The following is a 26,605-nucleotide window of genomic DNA, read 5'->3' as shown; positions in this document are numbered from 1 at the left end:
ATGACACTTGAGGAAGTGCCAATCCCAAGTATATATATAAAATGAAGATTTACGTTTAAACATATTTGCATAACTTACTATGTTATTAGGCACTACTATAAGAGCTTTATACACATCAAGTCATTAAGTCCTCATAACAATCTTTTGTTATATTATTATCTCTATTTATAGGTAAGAAAATGGAGATACAGAGGTAACGTGACACTTTTAGACTTATGTAGGACTCAGCTCTCAAACTGCATAAATATGACCTATTTTTTGATTTATAAACTATAGCATAATTATGTTTTTCAAAATTAGAATACCTCAAAGACAAAGAGAATTAAAATTGTCCCCAAAGCCTTATAATGAGGGAACTCAAGCCAACTGATATTAAAAATATACATGCTACCCATAATTAGCCCCTAACCATCATATTCCTTTACCCTCAAGGGTCAGTCAGTCAAGTGGAACATTTATGACCCCTTCTGCATCCTTCGTCACTCCACAGCTGTACTCTTATGACGTCTTTTCTCATCCCAAACTGACAATAGCATTCATTTCAATCAGATTTCATTTGGACACAAATGCTGGGACACCCCCAGCAGTCTCTCCCAGGACTTTGAACAAGAAACGTATACAGCCCTGGCTGGTTTGGCTCAGCGGTTAGAGAGACCCGGGTTTAGTTCCCGCTAAGGGCATGTACCTGGGTTGCAGTTTGGCCCTGGCCCTGATTGGGTCGTGCGGGTGGCAGCCACTCAATGTGTCCCTTTCACGTTGATGTTTCTCTCTCTCTCTCCCCCTCCCGCTCTATCTTAACAAAAAAATGAAAAATGTCCTTGGGTGAGGATAAAAGAAAAAAAAAAAAAGAAATGTATACATGCAGAGCTATTAGCCCACTTACTTAAGGAACAGAAAATCCAGACAAGGTATTGGATGGAGGTAAAATGAAGTATGTTTCTAACTCTGCTTTGGCCATGGAGTGGTTGTGACTCATTTAAACTTCAGATTTCTACTCACCAGTTGGCAGGCATGCTTAATCCTCTCCACAATCCCATCAAGTCCCAAGTATTGTAAAGACAACCACAGTGGCAGGGCACGAAGTTTGTCTGCTGGCTTATTTGATGTGAGACCGGCAACTAAAGTCTAAAAAAGCCAATTATGAGTTTAATAACCAAAGCCAATGAAATCACATGGCAGAATTAACTAGTTATCATTTACTAGGCACTTAGTGTCAGATGCTATGCCAGACACTGGGCTTGCATTATTCATCTGATCACCCAACAACTCCATGAAGTAAGTATTCTAGGCAACTCAATTCAGAGACTTTGCTTTGCCCAAGGTTTCATGTCTGAGATGTGGCAGAGCCAGGATGAGAATCTAGATGAGTCACACCCCAGAGCTGGAGCTCTTAGCCACTAAAGAAGCAGCCCCTTCCAAGGTTGTTCTAATTGTCCTCAAATACTTGGTCATCATCAACTGGGCAAGATATCAACTGTTGTAGCAAGAATCATTTAAAGCTTGTTTTGCATGAGCCTATCACTAACTGGTCACTATCGAGAACCATTGCTACACTTTGTTACAACCTTCTAGACAATGTGGACCAAGTGCTTTAACTACTCTGACAGGAAGGCCACTTCTGGGAACCTATTCTAAGGAAATAATTTGAAACAAAAAAAGATACTTATTTCAGTAACAAAACCTAGAAAACATCCTAAAAGTTAAAAAATGGAAAACAAATAAATTGTGGTACTGGAGTAATAGAATATTATACAGTCATAAAATACCATAAAATGTTCTTCACATATACAGGGAAGTATGAGAAGAATAAGTAGAAAAAATACTTGTGGTACAATTTCACTTCTCTTAATAACATTAAAAAAAAATAAAAACACAGAGAAGTGACATTAAGAAAATATTTTACTTTTTCCTTTGTTTTTCTGTGTTTCCCCCAGACCCAATGATGACTATGAGCCACTCCCCACTCCCCGCCAGTGAGAGTAAGCTTACCAAGGCAGGGTCGTCGTGTTTATAAAGGGTGACTGCAGGAACAGCTGGCAAACCCAGCCACGGGCCTGGAGTTAGTGTCATGCTATCACATTTGGTTGCAGCCTATCAAAGAGAAAACAGTTGTTAGACTATTAGAACCCCTGAAACCCAACATCCTCTTCCATTCATAAAGACTGAAAAACCACCAAGAACTAAAGGATTTAAAATTCCTTCTTAAAAATATAATACTTAGTAAATCAACAACATACCAGCACTGACGAAGAGACATAACCTAGAGCCAACGTTGCCAGATTCACACTGGAAGGAAAAACACAGATTATTTACTGCTGCTTAGTCACTAAGTATTTATTTTCCAAAGACAGACAGACAGAGAGAGAGGGAGGTTCTGCTATCTTTCAGCCTTATGAGTAGCTTTTACAACAGAAAATGTGGTACATACAAATTTCAAGAAAACCTTGAAAATGCATTTACTTATTTAAAATGTTTTTATTGATTTTAGAGAGAAGAAGGGAGAGAGAAAGAGAGACACATCCATTAGCTGCCTCTTGCACACCCCCTACTGGGGACTGAACCCGATACCTGGGTATTTGCCCTGACCAGGAATCAAATAAGCCACCTTTTGGTGCACAGGAGGACGCCCAACCGAGCCACACTGGCCAGGGCAGAAAATGCATTTTAATCAAAATGTATTTCAGGGATGTCTACTTATTTAGTGTAATGGGTCTTGTATCTTTCACAGCTACTATTTTCCAGTCATCCCTCTTTCCTCTTTCCCAGAGGGATACAATCAAGAAACCTACCTACACGATGTGCTGGATATGAACTACTCTGGCTGCCCTACATCCTCTCCCCTCTCTTCTCTTAGCAGTCCTCTAATGGCCTTCTGGGAAACCACCCCAATCTCCTCTATCAGACCACAGCTCTGGGTAGAGGAGACATGACCACCTACTTTAGAGGTAGGCAAATAACTTAAACTACATTTCCCTGGCCACAGTGACTGGTATGAGACTTTTGCTGGGGCTTCTGACCCACTGGACATAAACTTGGAAAGAAGGTTGGAGTTGCTGCAGCTACTTTGAACCATAAGAGGAAAGTCTATCTATAGATGGAGCCCACACAAAGGATATTAAACCAAGTGACTAATGGTGGTGGTGGGGGGGATGACACACCGAGTCCTGATTGATATTGTGCCTAACACCAATCCTAACACTGTTTTTTTGTTGTTGTTGTTTTTTGTTTTTTATCCTCTCCTGAGGATATTTTTCCATTTTTTGTACAGATAGAGTGCGAGGGAGAGAGAGGAAGGGAGAGAGAGAGAGAAACATCTACATGAAGGGACATATCGAGTGGCTGCCACCCGCACGACCAACCAGGGACGGGGACAAACTGCAACCGAAGTACGTGCCCTTAACGGGAACCGAACCCGGGTCTCTCCGGACCGCAGGCCGACGCTCTAACCGCTGAGCCAAACTGGCCAGGGCCTAACACTGTTTTTTTTTATTTTAGTTATGTGAACCAATAAACTCTCTTCTCACTTAAGCCAATTTGTGTTATCTTGTTATCTACAACCCAAAGAGCCCTTAGTGATAAATGTCATGACAAATTGAGAGCCTAGATGTTCACTCCTCATGAGTACTGTGTGCAGACCACCCATGGAGACAACCGGACCCTCTACTTACCCCTCCACATGAAGCCATATGCCATACTGCTCACAGAGTTCTTTCAAACGCCCTATTTTATCTGTGTGTCCTACTGCTGCAGTTCCTAGAATAAAACACACAAAAAAAGATACTAAAAGGAACAGATTATCTTGAGTCTTTAAAGCATGATCAAAGCTTTTTTTAATCCTTACCCGAGGACATTTTTGCATTTATCATCAGATAGAACAGGAGGGAGAGAGGTGGGAAGAGAGAGAAAAACATCAATGTGAGAGAGACACATCGAATGGCTGCTACTCACATGACCCCAACCAAGGCCGGGGACAATCTGCAACCGAGGTATGTGCCCTTAGCAGGAACCAAACCCGGGACTCTCTGGTCCGCAGGCCGATGCTCTAACCGCTGAGCAAAACCAGCCAGGGCGATCAAAGCTTTTAACATTCATTATGACCCTGTGATGGAAGTAACATTATGCCTCTGTTTTATTAGTATTTTCTTTGTGGACTGGCTTAAAATCAACTTTTGCAAATTGATAATTCAAGTTTTGAAGAGTGTGTATTCTTCATTATATGTATTTATGAAAAAGTTTGTGTTATTTAATCCGCTATAAACTTATTTTCTATCTACTTGGTTTCTTTTATGAGCAATATATTCAAGTCTTCCACCAAGATTGTGGATTTATCAATTTATACTTGTATTCTATCAATTTTCCCTTTAGTTTTCTTTTACATTTCAGTTATGTTCACAAGCATTCATAACTGTTATCTCTTAGAGCATATGAATTATAATGAAGATAAAGTCTATTTTATCTCATGAACACTGCTTAAGGACTTTTGTTCTGTTAGCATTTGCCCAAGATAGCCTTTTCTACTCTAACTTCTGGTCACTTTCTGGGTTATTTTTACTTAGGTGTGCCTTTTTTATTAAAAAAACAAAATAATACACAGATGAATTTGAGATGTTTTTAACCCAATTTGGAAGTTCTCTGTATTCTGAAGTCAGTTTGAATATATTAAACACTTTAACCCATCCCCTTGGTAATTTGTTTACACTACAGCTTTTGCTGGGCAGACCCCTCTTCTCAGAGCATAAATAAAACATGGAATCATGTATTCTCTCAAATACCCTAAATTTCCAGTAGGCAGAGTCCCACCTAATAAGATTTCAAACCCTCACCAACTGCCTCAACAAACGACTGATGCGAACAGTTCTTATTCAGGTTTATGCTGGGAAAGGGCTGGAAACTATTTTCCCCACATACAAGCCTGTCTCAAAATTTTAAAAAACCTTAACTGACACATTTGTTTAGTTGAAACAAGATCAATGGCCAATGCATGAACTGTCAAATGACCCATGAAAACATAAAGCACAGTGCTGTTTAGTGACTTGATCACATTCAGATTCTCTTTTCAATTTTTTGGTAATGTCTGCTGGCTAACCCCCGTGATGTGTACTCTGGCGACAGCAGTGTAGTCATACTGGTAAATCACTCAGACACGTGTAAATTGTAGCCTCTCCTATCTATCAAATAATCGAATATAAGTGGGTTTGTTTCTTTTTAAACATGTAATAATGCTAAATCAAGCAGGAAGTGGTGGTCTAACAATAAGGTGAATGTGTGTTTTTCTGCTTATTATTTTTGTTTATTTTTATATTTTTTCTTTATTGATTTTAGAGAGAGAGGAAGAGAGATGGAGAGAGAGATAGAAACATCGATGAGAGAGAATATTAACTGTCCGCCTCCTGCATGCCTCCCACTGGGGACTGGGCCTACAACCTGGGCATGTGCCCTGACTGGGAACCGAACCAGCCACCTTTTGGTGCACGGGTCGACGCTCAACTAGTGAGCCACACTGGCCGGGCTGTTCATTATTATTTTTAAAATACAGCCCAGTTGGTGTGGCTCAGTGGATTGAGCATCATTCCGTGGACTGAGAGGTCCCAGTTCGATTCCCGGTCAGGGCACATGCTTGGGTTGTGGACTCGATCCCCAGCAGGGGGATCATGCAGGAAGCAGCTGATTGATGATGTTTCTCTCTCACATTGATGTTTCTATCTCTGTCCCCTTCCCCTCTCTAAAAAAAATAATACATAAAAATAAAATAATATACAGTTGGCCCTCTCTATACACAACCGCAGATTCAACCAACTGTGAATTTAAAATATTCGAAAAGCCCTGGCCGGTTTGGCTCAGTGGTTAGAGTGTTGGCCCAAGGACCAAAGAGGCACGGGTTCGATTCTGGTCAAGGGCACGTACCTCAGTTGTGGTTAGGTCCCCGGACCTGGTTGGGATCATGCACGAAGCAACCAGTCATTGTGTCTCTCACATCGGTGTTTCTCTTTCTTTCTCTCCCTCCCTCGGTCTCTCCCACTCTATCTGAAGATAAATGGAATAACATCCTTGGGTAAGGATTTAAAAAATAAATTAACATCCCTGGCCAGTTTGGCTCAGCGGTTAGAGCGTCGGCCCGCAGACCAGAGAGTCCCAGGTTCAGTTCCCGCTAAGGGCACGTACCTCGGTTGCAGTTTGTCCCTACCCGGCTTGGGGTCGTGTGGGTGGCAACCACTCGATGTGCCTCTCTCACATAGATATTTCTCTCCCTCTCTTCCCCCTTCTCTCCTGCTCTATCTGAAGATAAATGCAAGAATGTCCTCTGGTGAGGAAAATAAATAAATAAAATATTTGGGGAATAAAAATCCCAGAAAGTTCCAAAAGGTAAATCTGAATCTACCACGTACTGAGCACTATGCTGAATCCACACAAATGAAGTGATACAGAGGCATATCCTGCTTTAGCCTATATGTAAATACAGGTTATATGAAAATACTATACTATTTACATAGAGACTTGAGCATCTGAGGATTTTGGTATCTAAGGGGAGAGGGATGTCCTGGAACCAATCCCCTGTGGCCAAGGGGCAACTGTAATTAGCTTTATTGACTGAAGATAATTTACACGCAATAAAATCCACTTTGTTTTTGTTTTGTTTTGTTAATCCTCATCCGAGGATATTTTTCCATTAATTTTTTAGAGAGAGTGGAAAGGGAGAGGCGGTGGAGGGAGAAACGTCAATGTGAGAGAGACACATTGATTGGTTGCCTTCTGTATGACTTCAACTGGATGGGGGTTCAAACCTGCAACCCAGGTATGTGCCCTTGACCAGGAATTGAACCTAAGACCCTTCAGTCCTCAGGTGGATGCTCTAACTGCTAAGCCAAACCAGCTAGTGCAAAATCCACTCACGTAAGTGTACGATTCGATGAGTTTTGCCAAATGTATCCAATGTCTAACCACCAACAACACAATCAAGGTAGAGAATATTTCCATCACCCTAAAAGTTTCCCTCTTTTCTGTGCTCCCCACTGGTTACATACAGTCCTGATCTGTTTTCTGTCACTGTACTTTTGTCCTTTTTTAGAATTTCCTATCAATTATATGCTATGTAACTTCTTCTGTCTCACTTTTTGCAGTTAGCATGCTTTTGAAATTCACCCCTGTTGATATGTATTATCAGTAACTTTTTCTATTAATTGCTTAGCAGCCCACAAGATATACACACCACAACTTGCTTATCCATTCACAAGGTAAAGGACATCTGTGTTGTTTCCAGTTATGAGTATTGCATACAATTCTTTGTATGGACATATGTGTTTTTTTTTCTCTTTGATAAATACCTACAAGTGGGACTAATTGGTCATACGTTAATTCTATGTTTGACCTTTTGAAGAACTGCCAAACTGTTTTCTAGAGTAGCTATAAATTATAAGCTCTCTACCAGCTGTGTATGAGAGTTGTAGTTGCTCTGTATTCTCATCAGTGTTTGGTATTGTATTTTTCCCTCATTCTAGCAGATATGTAATAGTAGCTCACTGTGGTTTTAATTTGTAATTTCGCTAATGATTAATGATGCTAAGCATTAATATATATATGAATGTTGAAACATTCATGTATTTTCTTTGGTGAAGTTGTCTATTCAAATCTCGTTCACTTAAAAACCTATTATTTGTCTCCTTAATATTAAATGGTAAAACTTCTTTATGCATGTTTATTTTATAAATATTTTCCCCATCTGTAACTTGCTTTTTTATTTTCTTAATAGGGTCTCTTAAACAGCAAAAGCTTTTAATTTGTGATAAAGGTCAATTTATGATTCATGCTTTTTGTGTCCTAAGAAATCTTTGCCTAACCCAAGATCACAAAGATCTGTATTTTCTAAATCAAAGAACTTATATGCATAACCAATGGACACAGACAACAGTGTGGGAAAAGGTGGGAGGGGGGCAGGAGTGGGGAGGAAGGGGTCAATGGGGGAAAAATGAGGAACATCTGTAATACATTGAACAATAAAGATTTAAAAAAGAAAAAGAAAAAAATCTGTATTTTCTTCAAGAAGTTTTAGTGTTATGGCTCATATGTTTAGGTCTATGAACCACTTATAATTAATTTTTAATACAGAGTGAGGTAAGGGTTAAGGTTCAATTTTTTTTCCACGTGAATATTCAATTATTCCAAGACCACTGGTGGTCTTGAATTATCTTGGCATCTTTGTAAACAACCCCCACCCCCACCAAATCAAGTGATCATATATACATGTGAATCTATTTCTGAACTCTCTATTCTCTCCAGTTACTCTCATACTCTCCTGATTATTTGCAGCTTGATGGTAACTCTAAAAGTCAGATAGGTTAAGTCTTCCAATTCTGTTCTTTTAAAAAGTATTTTGGCTATTCTTCGATCCTTTGCATTTTCATATAAATTTTAGAATCAGGTTATCAGTTTCAATAAGATCAATTTCTACAAAATGTGCTAAGATTTTGATATGGATTAAGTTGAATCTACAGATTAATTTGGGGAGATTTGATATAATAATATTGAGCCTTCCAATTATTCACATGACACATCATTCCATTTATTTGGGCCTTCTTGAATTTCTCTGAGCAACATTTCGTAGCTTTCAGTGTACACATCTTGCATATATTTCTTAAATTTATCCATGAAGTTTTCATTTTTTGATGCTATTATGAATGACATTTTAAAGTCAATTTCAATTGTTCATTGTTAGTATATAGAAATTCTGCAGTCTTAATAGATTCACTTATTAGTTCCAATGGCCTTTGATTTCCTTATGACTTTCCATCTATACAATTATGACATTGCAAATACAGTTTGTTCTTCTTTTCAATCTGTATGTATTTAATTATTTTCCTTGCCTACTGCACTATCTAGAACTTTAAGTACAATGTTAAACGCAATGTGGTAAGCAGAGCAACTAATGTCTACAAGGTACACATTTATGTATGACATTTTAAAATTCAATTTAAAAAGGAAGCACATGAAAGAATAAAGCAGCACTTACAACGTAAATGAAAAAGTACACACACACAAACAAAATAACTCACAAAACAAACCAACAATTAAAAGGAATCAAATGATGCCCTGGCCAGTTTAGCTCAGCGGTTAGAGCATCAGCCTGCAGTCCGGAGAGACCCAGGTTCGGTTCCTGCTAAGGGCACGTACTTCGGATGCAGTTTGTCCCCGGCCCTGGTTGGTCATGCGGGTGGCAGCCACTCGATGTGTCCCTTCACGTCGATGTTTCTCTCTCTCTCTCCCTCCCACTCTATCTGTACAAAAAATGGAAAAATTTCCTCGGGTGAGGATAAAAAAAAAGGAATCAAATGAGCCAACTTTACTATTATAATTCTTACCACAATGCCCAGACAATCTTAAACGCATGGCACATAAACATTAAGTCTCGGTCTTTTGCATGGCTGGTGTGGCTTAGGGGATTGAGTGTTCTCCCACGGGTTGAGAGTTCCTGCTTAGATTTCTAGTCAGGGCACATGCCTGGGTTTCAAGCTTGATCCCCAGTGTGGGGTGTGCAGGAGGCAGCCAACTGATGGTTCTCTCTTACTGATGTTTCTATCTCTCTCTAAAAAAATCAATAAAAACATATTTTAAAAAAAAGGGACTCAGTCTTTTTAATTTTTTTGTTAATTTTCACCTAAGGATATTTTTCCATTGATTTTTAAAGAGTGGAAGGGAGGGAGGGAGAGAGAAGGGAAGAGAAGAAAAGGGAAGGGAAGGGAGGATGAGAGAGAGAAAGGGAAACACTGATGTGAGAGAGACACATCAATTGATTGCCTCCCACATGACCCCAACTAGGGCCGGGGACTGAACTCGCAACCCAGGTACATGCCTTTGACCAGGAATTGAACCCAACACCTGTTGGTTCACACTTTAACCACTGAGCCAAACCGGCCAGGGCAAGACTTGGTCTTTTTTAGACTAAGTACTTAGTCAGCCTCCCTCTTATATGTCCAAAATGTAAGATTCAGGTTCATGATACCTACCAGCATTTGCAACAAGCAATAGAGGCAGTTTTCCTCGTTCTATATCATCTTTAATCAGTTTTTCTAGGAGGGCAACATCCTGGTATTAAAAGACAAACCATAACAACATAAAGCAACCAGCATAAACGTTATATGATGAAAAATTACAACTTCCAAAAGAAGCACATGACTCTCAAAATTAATCACTCAAATCAATTCTTGACAATTTTTCTAGTTTCTCTAATCATAGATATGAAAATCAAATAGTTTTCTTTGAAGACGAACAAGAAAAATCCGGCTATTAAAGTTAAAAATTGCATATATAGAGCCAACATTTTCTAGATAAACATGCATGTTTAAAGAAAATGCTCTCTCAACCAAACCAAAAATGTATCTCTAATATTATTCATCATTAATGCATCTGAGTTAATGTACAGAAAATCAAACTACCTTGAAAAAAAAAAAAAGAAATTGAGAAACCCAAAGCCTATCCCTTTTGCTTCTGGCTTCAGTATGCAATCGGAAGTTCAAAGCAGTAAACGAGTAAACTGATAATAATCTGAAGGCCAGCAAACAGAACTTCATTTGAAAGAAAGACAGTTTCAAAACATAATTCCGTATTATTTTACAAACCAAAAAGAGATCTCACCATCTGATGCTGGGATCCAAACATAGTGTTACAGGGCACACGAGACAAGCAGGGGAAGGGCAAACCGAGCTATAAGAAACAAAATTTTACAAGAAAACTGTTATTATTCACTTATGCCCTCAAAACATTGTGGCTCTAAGACAAGTCATGATTATTCTTTTTAAACAATCTCTTCCCTTAGGGCAGCGGTCCTCAACCTTCCTAATGCTGTGACCATTTAGTACAGTTCCTCATGTTATGGTGACCCCCCCAACCAAAAAATTATTTTTGTTGCTACTTCATAACTGGAATTTTGCTACTGTTATGTCTTAGGCGACCCCTGTGAAAGGGTCGTTCGATCCCCAAAGGGGTCGCGACCCACAGGTTAAGAACTGCTGCCTTAGGGACTCTTATTATAATTAGATGTTAAAGTACATCTAAAAAGTTAAGCTTAATGAACAGTGAATTTCCAGGAGCTGATATGTCTTATAAGAGGGCAGAGACAAAGTAACATTTTTACATGAGGAACTATCTTTGGTATATTCTATATACCAAAAAACAAAACACTTTCCAAACTGCAATCGAGCCCCAAGCATTTGGGGGGACAACTTAGGGTCCTTCCTCCAAACATCAGTAACACCAGCTAAAGGTGAATGCCTTTATTTATTTATGGGTCCATCTATTTCTAAAAATCAATAAATGTGGACTAGCAGATGTACATTTCTTAAGAGAAATGAAGTCAGTGTTATGAAGATAGCAATTGTCAGATTTTATATTCTTCACTTTAAGATTCCAAATCCTTGAGGAGTTCATAGCTTTGGAAAAATTTAAACAGTTGCAGCCTATTGTTTTTTATAACTGAGACTTGGTAAAATTAATTAATTAATTAATTAATAACCCCCACCCAAAGGTATTTTTATATTTATCTTCAGACAGAGTGGGGGGGGGGGGGGGAGAGGGAGAGAAAAACATCGATGTGAGAGAGACACACCAACTGACTATCACCCGCATGACCCCAACTGGGGCTGGGGACAAACTGCAACCGAGGAACCTGCCCTTAGTGCAGCAGTTTTCAACCTGTGGGTTGCAACCCCTATGGGGATTGAACAACTCTTTCACAGGGGTCGCCTAAGACCATTGGAAAACCCATATTTCCGATGGCAATTCATAACAGTAGCAAAATTAGTTATGATGTAGCAATGAAAATAATTTTATAGTTGGGGGTCACCACAACATGAGAAACTATATTAAAGGGTTGCAGCATTAGGAAGGTTGAGAACCACTGCCTTAGCGGGAACCGAACCCGGGACTCTTTGGTTCGCAGGCCGACACTAACCACTGAACCAAACTGGCCAGGGTGAGACTTGATAGAATTTAAAAACCAAAAATTTAACAAGCACTTAATTCATACTCTTTCTGCCTTAAAGGATTTATCTTTCAAATTATGACACTGAAACCCAAATAAAACACACAATATATATAGAAATTAAAAGTGAAAATGTCCTCACATAAGCCACCAATACACCATTTTTAACAGGCTTAGAATGTAACCTTCCAGACATTTTCTAGGTATAAATATACTTATATATTTTTCTAGGTATAAAAATACTCATATAAGCATGTAAAATAAACACTTTTTTTTTTAATTTTTAATTTTTTTTAATTTTTTATTTTTTATACTCACCCGAGGACATTTTTCCATTTTTTGTACAGATAGAGTGGGAGGGAGAGAGAGGAAGGGAGAGAGAGAGAAAAACATCGATGTGAAAGGGACACATCGAGTGGCTGCCACCGCACGACCAACCAGGGTCGGGGACAAACTGCAACCGAAGTACGTGCTCTTAGCGGGAACCGAACCCGGGTCTCTCCGGACCGCAGGCCAACGCTCTAACCGCTGAGCCAAACCGGCCAGGGCAAAATAAACACTTTTTAAAACATGAACATATATATACTGTTCTGCCATCTGCCTTTCTCACTTAACAGAATACTGTCATATATCTTTTGAAGATAGCACTGCTGTCCCCAGACAGCCTCAAGTTCATAAAAGCTGGGCCTGCAGAAGGTACTCAATAAGTAAGTAATTTGTTCCATGTTTCTATAGGAATATTACAAAACTCCCCATTTATTACACCCTCAAGGAGAGGACATAATTTCTTGCCACTAGTGACCACAGCTCAGAATCAGCTTAAGTCCCTGAATTTCCTCCACCTAACTCCCCAGGGCTCCTTCACCTTAAAAAAGACAAACCCTCCAATCCTAAGGGTTATGCCTTGAAACATTTTTGGTCAAGAGACTTAATTTCTTGTCTCAAGGTAGCCCCCTAATTGGGCTCCATGTACTATGAACTTTAAAAATGGTAATGCTCGTCAGGGCATGTATCCAGGTTGTGGGCCCAAACCCCAGTAGGGGGCATGCAGGAGGCAGCCAATCGATGTTCTCTCTCATCGATGTTTCTATCTCTCGCTCTCTTCCTCTCTCTAAAATCAATAAAGAAAAAAAAGTTTTTTTAAATAAAAATGGTAATGCTCTTTGATCTAATAATTCTAGATAGACTCCGGAAATCTGAGAAATATAACCCTAAACATAGAAAAAGCTTTATACACAAAGATGTCCATAACAGCACTATACAAAGAACACTAACACTGGTCACAGAGATGGTCTTAGAAAGTAAAAGAATGTAAACATTCTAATTGTCCAAAAGGGAAACAGTTAGTTAAATACTACTATACACTCACTTGAAGGGATATTATGAAGATATTAAAAATAAACTTTACGCCCTGGCCAGTTTGGCTCAGCGGTTAGAGCGTCGGCCCACGGACCAGAGAGGCCCGGGTTCGGTTCCCACTAAGGGCATGTACCCTGGTTGCAGTTTGTCCCCGGCCCCTGCTGGGGTTGTGTGGGTGGCAGCCAGTCCATGTGTGTCTCTCTCTCTTCCTCCCTCTCTCCCTCCTGCTCTATTTGCAGATAAATGCAAAAATGTCCTCAGGTGAGAATAAAAAAAATTAAAAAAATAAAAAATAAACTTTACTTTAAAGAATTGTTAAAACATGATGTGCACCTGTTAAGTGAAAAAAGCCAGATATAATCATGTAAAAACACACACGCAGTCTTTGAGTAAAGCATGGAAAGAAATAAAGTAAAGTGTTGACTGTGATTGCCTTTGGACAATTAAAAAATTACCTAAATTCATTAATAAACATTTATATGGTTCTTTATGACAAAACAAGCATATAAAAAACCCATTTTTCATTTCATTTGAAAAGGCAGCTAAAGAAATGGGTCTACACACTTTAAAAAGTTTCAAGACAGAACAAAACATGTAATTTATAAAATGTCCATTGTACACATTACCTGATTACAAAGGTACTGGCCCAGGCCAGGCCTAGCAGCAGCACTAAGATATATAACAGGTTTCTTGTTATATAACACATTGAATCCATCCACCACAAAGTCTTCATAACGAGAATGAATGGCAAGCCTACAGATCTTTGCAAGTCCTTCTCTTTCTTCTTCATGGAAATAAGCACAGCCATTTTCATACCTGTTAAGAGACATTCATATATTAACATGTTCTTATCTCTGGTTAACCCTGATTTTATATCCCAATTTTGTAATCAAGAAAGTAATTTTTTTTCTCTACCTAGAAACTGTCACCTAGATCAGTCAAAGGAGATAGGAATCACCCTCATCTTAGATGGCTGACAACTCCTTATAGCAGGAGTTTGGTTATAAGGAACAGAAGCAATGACCCCTTCGTCCATCCCCAACTCCATAAAAAGCAGAAACTATGAAAATCAGTAGAGAACAGGAGTCCCTCAAATATAAAGACACTGAACATCATGGTTTTGGCTTATTCTACAAAAAGGCTAGCACTGGATTAATGCAGGCATGGTTCCTGGCAGAATTTTATTATTATTTTTTATCCTCACCAGAGGACATTTTTCCATTTTTGTTTAAAGAGTGGGAGGGAGAGAGAGAGACAGACAGAGAGAGAGAGAAACATCGAGTGGCTGCCTCCTGCACAACCCCAACCAAGGCCGGGACAAATCGAAACTGAGGTATGTGTCCTTGACCGGAATCGAACCCACGGCTCATTGGTCTGTGGGATGACACTCTAACCACTGAGCAAAACCGGCCAGGGCAGAGTTTTAGCTCTAAAACATCTGAAGTAAATAAAATAGTAAAAAACATTAGTCAGGCTAACTTTTGCTTTCACTATGATCTGCTTGGGACCTTTTATTCTTCTTAATATCTAAGAGAAGATGGAAGAGAGAATTTCAATTACAGATGTTTATTAGAATAGAAGAAAATTTCTCCTTTGCAATGTAGTTAGGCAAACTTATACTCTTGCCAATCTCTTTCCCAACATCTGAAAGTTGAGTCTCCCAAGTTAAATGTTCCAATGGTAGGCAAACATTCCTTTTCCATAAAAGTAATAACACAAAAATACTACGAATCCTATGTCTTCTACTGAATCCTTAATCTGCTATAACACCTTAATAATGTCATCATCATCACAGTATAAAATAAATTTCTTCTTTTTTTTTTTTATTATCCTCACCCGAGGACAGTTTTCCATTTTTCGTTCAGACAGAGTGGGAGGGAGAAAGAGGAAGAGAGAAAGAGAGAGAGAAATATTGACGTGAAAGGGACACATCAAGTGGTTGCCACCCGCATGACCAACCAGGGCCGGGGACAAACTGCAACCGAGATACGCGCCCTTAGTGGGAACCGAACCTGGGTTTCTCTGGACCGCAAGCCAACGCTCCAACCGCTGAGCCAAACTGGCCAGGGCTAAATTTCAATTTCAAAATACATACTCATCCTCCTTATGACAACATTTCCTTTCTACTAAAGCACAAGCTCTTACTTTGATTAAAAATATTTTAATCTGTTTCACTGCTGTACCTTCTACTGATATATGCCAATTAGCATTTCTAAAAATAAAAATAAATAAATAATAAAAATAAGGAACTGCTGACATTATCTAACATGCATGTGCTCATCTCGTTACATGTATTAATTCATTAGCTCACTTAATACAATGCCATGAAACAGATATTAATGTTATCCCCATTTAGCATATGAGAAAACTGAGGCATAAAAAGGTTAAGCAATCCTTCTAGGAGAAAGAGAAAGAGTCAGATTTGAACCCAGGTAGTACAGCTCCAGGAAAGATCTGTCACAGTCTATACCAAACTTATAAATAACTTTATTAGAAACTAAAGACTCATAATGTCTTTACCTGAAAATTCTGCACAGCCATAAGGTAGTGTCTGAAAGTATCCTAGTTGTAAGTTTTCTCAGCTTCTCTTTGTTCAGAGTTGAAATGTAAGCTCCCAGACTATGTCCCAACAAAGCTATATGACCTTGTTCTCCAATATTCTGGATTCTGTTAATCAAAATTCATTTGATTACAAAAAGGATTAGTAAAAACAAAGAAACAAAACTTTGACAAACAGTATTCCACAGAAATTTCTTTTCTTTCTTTTTTAAATCATCACCCGAGGACATATATATATATTTTAATTGATTTTTAGAGAGGAAGGGAAGGAGGGGGAGAGTGCGAGGAGAGAGGGAGAGAGTGCAAGATGAGAGGGGGAGAGAGAGAAACATCAATAGATTACCTCCCAGATTAAACTCGAAACCTAGGTATGTGCCATGACTGAGAATCAAATCTGCAACCTTTTGGTGTACAGGATGACACTCCAACTAACTGAGCCACTCAGCCCGGGCCTACAGAAATTTCTGTCAGATGGAAAATCCACTTAATGGCTTAGAAGGCACAAATTCAGATACATTTAGAAAATTCAATGCCTTTAAGATATTGATAGTCTGAGGAAGAAAAATATTTTTAAAAATTAATTCCTAGAAGATAAATATCCTTTTTATTGAATATCTACTAAATATACAAACTGTGAATAATTTTCTAAAATTTTTAAAAAACGAAATACCAGCCATAAGAACTATGGAGGATAGAGCTAAAATGTGCAGAAAACAATTTTTAAAATAAATTTTTACTGGCCAATGTGGCTCAGTGGATTGAGCTTCGTCCCACGAACTGAGAGGTCCTGGTTCGATTTCTGGTCAGGGCACATGCCCAGGTTGTGGGCTCAATCCCTAGTGGGGAGGCGTGGAAGAAGTGGTTGATCGATGTATCTCTCTCACATTGATGCTTCTATATCTTACCTTTCCTCTCACTCTAAAAAGAAAAAAAAAAATCAATAAAAATATATTTAAAAAATAAATAAAAATTTACATACTACTGTGCTGTCTTGTTTTATTTTATTTCTTTTTATTTTCTTTCATTTTTATTTTTGTTGTTGTTAATCCTCACCCAATGATATTTTTCCACTGATTTTTGGATAGAGTGGAAGGGAGAGAGGGAAGGAGAAAGAAAGGCATTGATGTGAGAGAGACACATTGATTGGTTGCCTCACACACGACCCTGGCCCAGGCAGGGGATCAAACCTGTAACCCAGGTACATACATGCCCTTGACTGGGAATCAAACCCGCAACCCTTCAGCCTGCAGGCCAATGTTCTACCCACTGAGCCACACCAGACAGGACCAGAAAACAATTTTTTAAAGAATCATGAGATGAAGATCAATTCTCTGCATTTATAACAGTAAGATAGCAAATTCAAAGGGAATGAGGTATTCCTTTATATATAATTTAAAAAGATGGACTAACTTCCCTTATAAAAAATAACTGGAAGTCAATTTTTTAAAAAAAGGCAAAAGCCCTGGCTGGTATGCTAAGTGGTCAGAGGGTCAGCCCTTGCACCAAAGGGTGGCAGGTTCGATTCCTGGTCAAGGGCACATACCTGCGTTGCAGGTTTAATCCCCAGCCCATGTCAGGGTGCAAGCAGGAGGCAACCAATCGAGGTGTAGCTCTCACATTGACATTTCTCTCTCTCTTTTCCCCTCCCCCCCTTCAACTCTCTCTCAAAAATCAATGGAAAAAACATCCCTGGGTGAGGATTAAAAAAAAAAAGAAAGCAAAAAATAAAACAAGATACTGGGCAAAGGAAACAGTTCATAGAAAAAGAAATATAAATGGGTTTTAAAACATGCAAAAAGACACTTAACCTGGTTCATAAGAGAAATACAAATTAAAATTATGCTGAAATATTATTTCTTACCTATCAGACTGGCAACAACCCTTAAGTCTACTAACACTCTTGCAGGCAAAAGTGTGGGGAAAGAGGTATTCTCACACATTGCTGGTGGGACCGTGAACTGGCACAGGTTACATGGAGGGAAATTTGGCAGTATCTATCAAAATTATAAATACACAAAGTATCTGGCCCAGCTCTCCCACTTTAGAACTTTAATCTCCAGAAACATTTGCTTCTCTAAGAAATGACACATGTACAAAGTTACTGGCTACAGCAATGTCTGTAACAGTAAAACAAAAAAGAGACCAGTTAAATAGAATGTGGTTCATCCATTCAAAGTACAACAAAACAGCTCTTTTTTAAAAAAAAATATTTTATTGAATTTTTTTTTTTTTAGAAAGAGAGGAAGGGAGAGAGAGAAAGCAACATCGATGTGAGAAAGAAACACCAATTGGCTGCCTCCTGCAGGACCCCTACTGGGGATCAAGCCCACAACCAGGGCATGTACCATGACCCAGAATCGAACCGGGACCTTTTAGTCTATGGGGGGGGACACTCAATCCACTGAGCCACACCAGCTGGGCCAACCAAACAGCTCTTAAAGGAAAAAACTCCTTGTGCCTTGTGTACTGATATACAATGAACTCCAAGACATAAACAAAAAAAGCTAGGTACAGAAAAATGTGCATAGTATTTATGTACTGAGGGGGGCAAATAAAGATATTTGCTAGTACATACATATACATAAAATATCTCTGAGAAATACAACACTGTCTATCTCTAAGGAGGAGAACAAGATACAGAGATAAGAAAAACTGCCTTTGTATACTCTTTTTATCCTTGAAATTTGAACCAGAAGAATGTATTACTTATTCCAAAAAATTAAATTTAAAATAATCAGAAAGAAAATGAACTGAATAAATAGTTAAATAGATGAAAATAAAAATAAAGCACCTGGCCGGTGTGGCTCAGTGGCTGAGTGTGACCCACGCACCAAGAGGTCGCTGGTTCAATTCCCAGTCAGGGCACATGCCCAGGTTGTGGGCCAAATCCCCAGCAGCGGAGCATGCAGGAAGTGGCCAATTGATGCTCTCTCTCATCGATATTTGTCTCTCTCTCTCTCCCTCTCCTTTCCTCTCTCTAAAATCAATAAAGAAAAAAATAAAAATAAATAAAGCAAATGGATTCACAGACAACGTGGCTGGCCACCAATTAAATCAGCTGCAGCAATTCTTAGCAAGCAGAAGCACATGTGCAGAAGCAGAAAAGTGAACAGCAATTGTTCTTTGGTCCTTTTGCCAGCTCCTCGAAAAGACATGATACCATGAAAACTATAGGATTTAGCTTTAGTAAATGCCTTCTTTTTACAAAATATATAAATGACTCACTGAAAAAAAACAAAGAACATCCTCTTAATATCATATGTAACTCTGAATGAAACAGCTTATTATTTCAGCAACTTGTAAGAATGCAATCACTTTCAAAATCAAGAACACATAATACTGTCAAAGAGAAGTTGCCAACCATTCTCCATTACCGGGCACTCTGGGGTTCCTCATCTTCATCTCCATGCATCAGATTCTGAACTAACTGGAGAATGCTCACCATATCTTGTCCACTGCAGAAAAAATAATTTATGGACAGGTGGAAACAGCATACATTCCCCACCACTATCTATTTCTCTCATCCAAATTAGCTTTGATAAGTTTTTTTAATTGAGCAAGAATGTCTGAGATACAAACCTCAAGTTATTATTTGGAATTTTGAACATATTCTTACTTGTGATCAATTAAATCTTCTACTTAAATCTGAGATTGAAAAATTTTAAATTTCACCAATATTACTTAAACAATATTTCTCTTCTTGTTCATTTGAATCCTGGAGAATAAGCATGTCTCAGGAGTCAAAACTGTCCTTATTAAGAAGTTGATTGTCACAGAAGCAGTAAATGCCACTGGTATATCTAGTTTCCCTCCACGTAGGCATATTGTCTGTTTGTTTAAGCAGATTTAACCATATAATGCAAGCATCATTTATTACCACCTCTTCCTAAAGCTGGGAAACTGAGATCTGCTTAGAGTATAAAGATCTACTTCTATCTAAGATATATTATTCAGTGCTCATCACGTGAGGTAGTAAAAACTTCTGGGAAACATGTAAATGAATAGAGTAGTAAGCAACGTCAAATTGAACACATATAATGTGAAAATATCGCTCCATTCTAATAAAAAGTTCTCTTTTGAAAAAGAAGCACTGTCAAACAATGACCCAATATCCATCCTTCCCAAGGTGCTGACTTTCATACCAGAGGAGCTCTGATCCTGGGACACTGTGTAGTGATTAGATCATGTGCCTAGCCACAGGACCTTGAGCAAATTACTGAAACTCTCTAAGTCCATACATTAAGAAATTGTGAGGATGCAATCAGACAGTGTATGTAAAGCATTTAACACTATGACTGGCATAGTGCTATCTCAGATGTTGGCTATACTTCCGAGCAGTAGCGTTAATGCCCTCTCATTTTGAGAATTACAGATGATCTTGGTGGTTCTCTTCTAGGAAAACTTCTGTGGGATCATTGGAACTCTTTAATTCTCTCCAGAAAATTTAATTCCTTGAGATGTATAGGACTTGGTTCCTGTTCTGACTTGTAGAACACATTGTACATCGAGAGGGCTTCAAATCAGCACCACTCAAGCTTCAAGTAGGAGTGCCTATTTTAAAATATTGGTATCTGGGTGTGTTAGATGTGACATTTATTGGCACATTGTGATCCTTCCTCCACACTTTTCTTTTGCAACTTTGTACATATTTATATTCAGGTCAAAGGACAATTTAAGGGAGTTGTAATGTTTACCTATGTGCAATTTCCTGGTTATAAAACAAAACAAAAGCTTGTCTGAAGGAAGCTGGGCTAAAATTTTAATTATAAATCGGGTGCTAACATCTTGTGAAAATTTTAGTCAGATAGCTACTTATTTTTCTGATATTTTCCCTGCTAGCTCAAACCATAAACATTTAACAAGTTTGCTTTCACTGCTGAAATATTGATTTCTCTGCCAATAAATGGTTAAAGTTGACATTTTCCTGTATTGGGAAATAATAAATCTTATCAAATTAAAACATTTCCCACAATAAAACTCGGCCTACCATATAGATTACAGGTTTCAAAGATAAACTAAGTATGATATTTAAGTTAAAATTATAAATTTGTGCAGTGCTTTTGATTCATGATGTATTAAATTCTGAATGGGAAAGGGGAAGAAGCGGGCAGGCTCAACATTATCACCAACCAGCCAATGGCATTTCAATTTTCTACTGTTACATTGCTCATAACTCTAAATTTGTTTTTTGCTCACTGAAAACTAAAATTGTAAGTCAATGATTGTAAAATATTGGTTCAAAGAAAATGTACACCCAAACTAAAGGTCTTATCTTCATTTCCACCTACCTGCCTTGGAGTGGCCCTGGAATATCCCCTGATAGGAGCTTCTTTCCATTTTCCTCCTCTGTTCTTCTAGTTTAAAAGAAATAAAAAACTCTTCACTTTATCATATCAGATTTTTAACATTTGTGCATTCAAACATGGGATATCACCTATAATCTTTTAGTAACTGATGTAAAAAACACATTTAACACATCTACCCCGCCCTGGCCCAACCTTGCCCCATGCCCCAATTTGGGGTATGATTTGAGTTTCAGGAAAAGAATATGAAAAAATAATACCTCAACCAATTTTTTGATTAATTGATACCCTATATGAACTTAATATACAGTAAGAAATATTTATAGATTCAAATTAATATTAAGTAAATAAAACTCTTAATAGGCAGAACTGAAAATTTTAAGTACTGCCCCCAATTTCAAAATCCTTTCATTACAAAGCATCTTCTAAGACAAATACCAACTTTAAAGTCAGCAGAAGCTAAGCGTGACATTCTGAAACCCAGAGGCGTTTATAACAGCAGGCAACCAGTGCCACCAGTTTCATAACAGGTTGAACGTGTTTAACAGGGTCACTTCTGTTCCACAGGCTCACCTCTGACTGTCCTCTAGCATCTTCATAGCCTCCTTCAAGTTTTTCCCCATTTTGGCTAATGTAGGGTCTGCTATCTGGGAAACAAATTTTTAAAAGATTCAACTTTGATAATCCCTATTACTTCTACAACATAATTGATCCAGAAAAACAAAACACATAAATTTATTATAAAATACATGTTTGATTTAAAAATTCTAACAGTACAAATGTATAAGTCCACCAGTTCCAATCCCCAGGGAAGACATTTTTAAAGTTGACATAAATCTTTCCAAATTTACACCTTACCTATATGCACCTCTGCAACTGTCATTTTTTATTTACTTTTTACTATATAGTGAATATGGCTCCACATCAGTATGTTCACTCATTTTTCTTAGTGGTAACACCTTATTCCATTCTATGGATGTACTATCATTTAACCAGTCCTGAATTAATAAACTCTTAGGTTATTCCAGTTTTTTACTCTTAGAAACAAGGTTCAGAAAAGTGTCTAGTATGCTATTTGTTATACTGTTGCAGTAGCTGAAAAATGTCCCCCCAAAAGATATGCACACCCTAACCCCTGAAATTTATGGATTTACCTTATATGGCAAAACTTTGCAGATATGATTAGTTCAAGGTTCTTGAGATGGCAAGATTTATCCAGGTGAGCCCTAAATGTATCCATATAAGACAGAAATAGAAGGAGACTAAACACACACACACGAAAGCTATGTGAAGATGAATGAAGCAAAGGAAAATTTGAAGATGTTTGCCTCAAAACTGGAGTGACAGGGCCACAAACCAAGGAAGGAGTGTTCGTTGGCAGGCAATGTAAATTAGAATAAGGAAGGAATTCTCTCCTAGAGCCTCTGAGGTAGTGCGGCAGCCCTGCCAACTCTTTGATTCAGCCCAGTGATACAGATTTCAAATTCTGGGTCCAGAACTGTGAGAACGCATTTCTATTGTTCTAAGCCATCCGACTTTTGCTAATGTGTTACAGCAGCCACAGGACTAAGACATTCATAAATCTGTAAGTGCTTGTATAAACTCTAGAAGCTTACATGAGCTGGTAATAGTGACTGCCTCCAGAGAAGAGAACTGCAAGGATGGGCCTAGAGGTCAGAGGGAGTCTTCAGTCCATACTCTTTTGTTCCTTTTGGATTTCAGTACCAGTGTACATCTATCTCCCATCAAAAAATAAAATCTTTAAAATTCTTGCAGGATTAAAACAGACACATTCCTTTCCTTTTTTTCCCTTAATCTCAGTAGCAATTTTTAGGTCATTGTATTGCCTTGAATCTCTATATAGTATCAGGTGGTTATAAACAGTTACAGAAGCTCTCTTGTTCTGTTCTTAATCTTGAAGTGTATTTATCTTCTTTTCTGCTCATACTGCCGATTGTACTTAGTAGTATCTTATTTGGAGTAGGTGTGCAGTATGTTGTAGTACATTTGGTATTGTATCATCTCCTCGTTGTGTGCCCTACTGCTGCAATTCCTGTGAAGAACAGGAGGGAACTGCAGCTTCATATACCCCCATCTGAGTCTCTACAGCACACACACTCATTCAGTGGACTTGCTTACATTTAAACTGTCCTTCCTTCTACTCTCTTTTAGGAATTGAAGTGGAGAGGAGGGAAGAAAGGAGGAAAATAGCATTTATAGTTAAATTTGCTTGAATTTAATGTGAATATGATTTGCCTCCAATGCTGTAGACCCTCATGTGCTGGTTGTGTTAACTGGATAACCCAAAATATAAAATGTTATTTAGTTGCAGCAAAATATTAGGTTCTAAGTAAAAACAAAAAGTGCTCTACAAAAACTGTATATTTATTAGTTGGTTCCTTGAAACTAAAAGCCATGCCTCCATAAGCTTCAAGGGAGGGCAGACATTACTTTCTTTTTTTTTAATTTTTGTTTCTTTATTGCTTTTTTAGAGAGAAAAGAAGTGAGAGGAAGAGAGGGAGAGAAACATCAGTGAGAGAGAACATTGATTGGCCGCCTCCTGCATGCCCCCCACTGGGGATTGGGCCCACAACCTGGGCATGTGTCCTGACCAGGAATCGAAATGGCGATCTCTTGATGCATGGGTCGATGCTCAACCACTGAGCCACACCAGCCGGACTAGCCACTATTTTCTGATTCACATTTCATATCCACAGTACCTGTTACAGTGCTAGACAATGTATACAAGAGTTTGATTAAGCATGCATGAAAGCTGAGAAAATTTTAAAAGTGACTATAGAGAAGTAGTTACCAAAGTGTAACAACAAAAATTAGGCGTTTAATTTCACATGAATAGGGGGAAAAAAATAACTCAAACTCTGAATTCACAGACATTACTATTTAGTAAAATCTAAGTTTAAAAAAAAAAAGGAAGGGGCGGAGGGTGTGGGTGGCTAGAACGTAATGACAGAAATCTGAACTGGAGCTCACTGGAAAGGAGCACAAGGGAACTTTTCAGGGAGATCGAAATGTTTCCTATCTTCACTATGTTGCTGGTAATAGAACTGTATATACCTGCCAAAATTCAAACTGTATATTTAAAGTGGGTATTTTTATTGTATATAAGTCATCCCTCTATTTTTTATTATTTTTTCCCCTTTACTGATTTTAGAGAGAGAGAAAGTGATAGGGAGAGAGAGATAAAAACATCGATGAGAGAGAACACCGAATGGCTGCCTCCTACATGCCCCCCACTGGGGGCTGGGCCCACAACCTGGGCATGTGTCCTGAACGGGAATCAAATTGGCAACCTCTTGGTGCATGGGTGGACACTCAACCATTGAGTCACACTGGCCAGACTGTCCCTCTATTTTTAAAATATCTTTAGAGAGAGGAAGGAGGAGAGAGAAACATCGATATGTTGTTCCACTTATGCATTCATTGGTTCTTTTTTTTTTTTTAATTTTTTTTTCTTTATTGCTTTGAGAGAGACAGGAAGGAAGAGGGAGAGAGAGAAAAAAACATCGATGAGAGAGAACATCGATTGGTCACCTCCTGCATGCCCCCCACTGGGGATTTGGCGCACAACCTGGGCACGTGCCCAGACTGGGAATCGAACTGGCGACCTCTTGGTGCATGAGTCGACGCTCAACCACAGCCACACCGGCCGGGCATTGGTTGATTCTTTTAAAATTTTTTATTTATTGATTTGAGAGAGGGAGGGAGAGAGGGAAAGAAAGAAACATCAATTTGTTCTCCCACTGATTCATTCATCATTCACTAGTTGATTCTCTGTATGTGCCCTGACGGGGATCGAACCTGCAGCCTTGGTGCAAAAGGACACAGTCCAGCCAACTGAGCTACCTAACCAGGGCTCAATGGTTGATTCTTGTATGTGTCCTGCCCGGGAATCAAATCTGCAACCTTGGCCTATCGGGATGATGCTCTAACCAACTGAGCTACCCAGCCAGGGCTGTCCCTCAACTTAAAAGGAGGGTATATATTGACTTAAAGTCAGTTTCAAAGAAATATTAAGTAAATAATAGTATAGTAAAACCTGATGTAACAGACTGATTCCAGCAAGGGGGTGTCCGTTATAAAATAAAGGTTTTCTGAATGTGCATGTTAAAAAATTGACAAATTAACAGGACATACAAATGGCTAAGAGACATATGAAGAAATGCTCAACATCACTAATCATTAGAGAGATGCAAATTAAACAACAGTGAGGTATCACCTCACACCTGTCATAATGGCCGGCATCAACAAATCATCAAACAACAAGTGTTGGCGAGGATGTGGAGAAAAGGGGACTGTAGTACACTGCTGGTGGGAATGCAGATTGGTGCAGCCACTAAGGAAAACAATATGAAAAACCTCAAAAAATTAAAAATTGAACCCTGGTTGGTTTTGCTCAGTGGTTAGAGCGTTGGCCTGTGGTCGAGAGAGACAGGGGTTCAGTTCCCGCTAAGGGCACATACCTCGGTTGCAGTTTGTCCCTGGTCCTGGTTGGTCGTGCGGGTGGCAGCCACTCGATGTGTCCCTTTCACATTGATGTTTCTCTCTCTCTCTCTTCCTCTCTCTCCCTCCCACTTTATCTGAACAAAAAAATGGAAAAAAATGTCCTCAGGTGAGGATAAAAAATAAATAAATAAATTAAAAATTGAACTGCCTTTTGACCCAGTGATCCCACTTCTAGGAATATAGCCTAAGAAGCCTGAAACACCAATCAGAAAGAATATATGTACCTCCATGTTCACAGCAGCGCTATTTACAATAGCTAAGATCTGGAAACAGCCCAAATGTCCATCAGTAGACAAACAGATAAAAAAGCTGTGGTACATATACACAATGGAGTACTATGCAGCTGTAAGAAAGAAAGATTTCTTATCCTTTGAGATGACATGGAGGGACCTGGAGAGTATTATCCTAAGCGAAACAAGCCAAGCAGAGAAAGACAAATATCACATGATCTCACTTATTTGTGGAATAAAATGAACATAACAGTCTGAGAAATGGGGTAGTCCCAAAGACGTGGAAGTGGGGTACAGACTGACAATCCTGGGGAGAGATAAACCACAGAATTTATATGCATGTATGCATGAACAATGGACATGGACAACAAAGCTGGGGACAGCGTGGGGAGGGTTGGTGAGGAGGGTATTAGTGGGGGAAAAAGGAGAAACATCTGCAACAAAAATAAATTAATTAATTAAATTAAAAAAAAATTTGACAAATTAGCCCTGGCCAGCCAGTTTGACTCAGCAGTAGAGCACTGGCCTGACCAATGAGTCGCGGGTTCGATTCTAGCCAAGGGCACATACCTCGGTTGCAGTTCATCCCTGGCTCTGGTGCGGGTCGTGCAGGAAGGCCTCCAGTCGATGTATTCCTCTCACATGGATGTTTCTCTCTC

At 38.7% G+C, this 26,605-nt stretch overlaps 1 protein-coding gene across 3 annotated transcripts in view; it reads right to left on the bottom strand.

Annotated features, from left to right (window-relative positions):
* Positions 1–26,605, bottom strand: part of PDXDC1 (pyridoxal dependent decarboxylase domain containing 1) — a 63,635-nt gene that overhangs the window by 27,220 nt on the left and 9,810 nt on the right. For 2 of the 3 annotated variants that reach the window (XM_036279512.1, XM_036279514.1), the window contains exons 2-12: positions 21,766–21,839; positions 21,178–21,243; positions 19,264–19,344; positions 15,851–15,997; positions 13,957–14,146; positions 10,627–10,695; positions 9,999–10,077; positions 3,669–3,753; positions 2,238–2,286; positions 1,990–2,091; positions 1,000–1,125 (exon numbers count right to left, since the gene is read on the bottom strand). In XM_036279512.1, the coding sequence (XP_036135405.1) occupies positions 1,000–1,125; positions 1,990–2,091; positions 2,238–2,286; positions 3,669–3,753; positions 9,999–10,077; positions 10,627–10,695; positions 13,957–14,146; positions 15,851–15,997; positions 19,264–19,344; positions 21,178–21,243; positions 21,766–21,839 (1,068 nt within the window). The remainder of the gene's footprint in view (positions 1–999; positions 1,126–1,989; positions 2,092–2,237; positions 2,287–3,668; positions 3,754–9,998; positions 10,078–10,626; positions 10,696–13,956; positions 14,147–15,850; positions 15,998–19,263; positions 19,345–21,177; positions 21,244–21,765; positions 21,840–26,605) is intronic. The other variant, XM_036279513.1, reaches the window with a different exon arrangement.

Source organism: Molossus molossus, unplaced genomic scaffold (assembly GCF_014108415.1).
Source record: "Molossus molossus isolate mMolMol1 unplaced genomic scaffold, mMolMol1.p scaffold_m16_p_3, whole genome shotgun sequence".
Taxonomy (NCBI): domain Eukaryota; kingdom Metazoa; phylum Chordata; class Mammalia; order Chiroptera; family Molossidae; genus Molossus; species Molossus molossus.
Note: the sequence above shows the minus strand (reverse complement) of the source record. Positions and strands in the feature narration are given on the sequence as shown.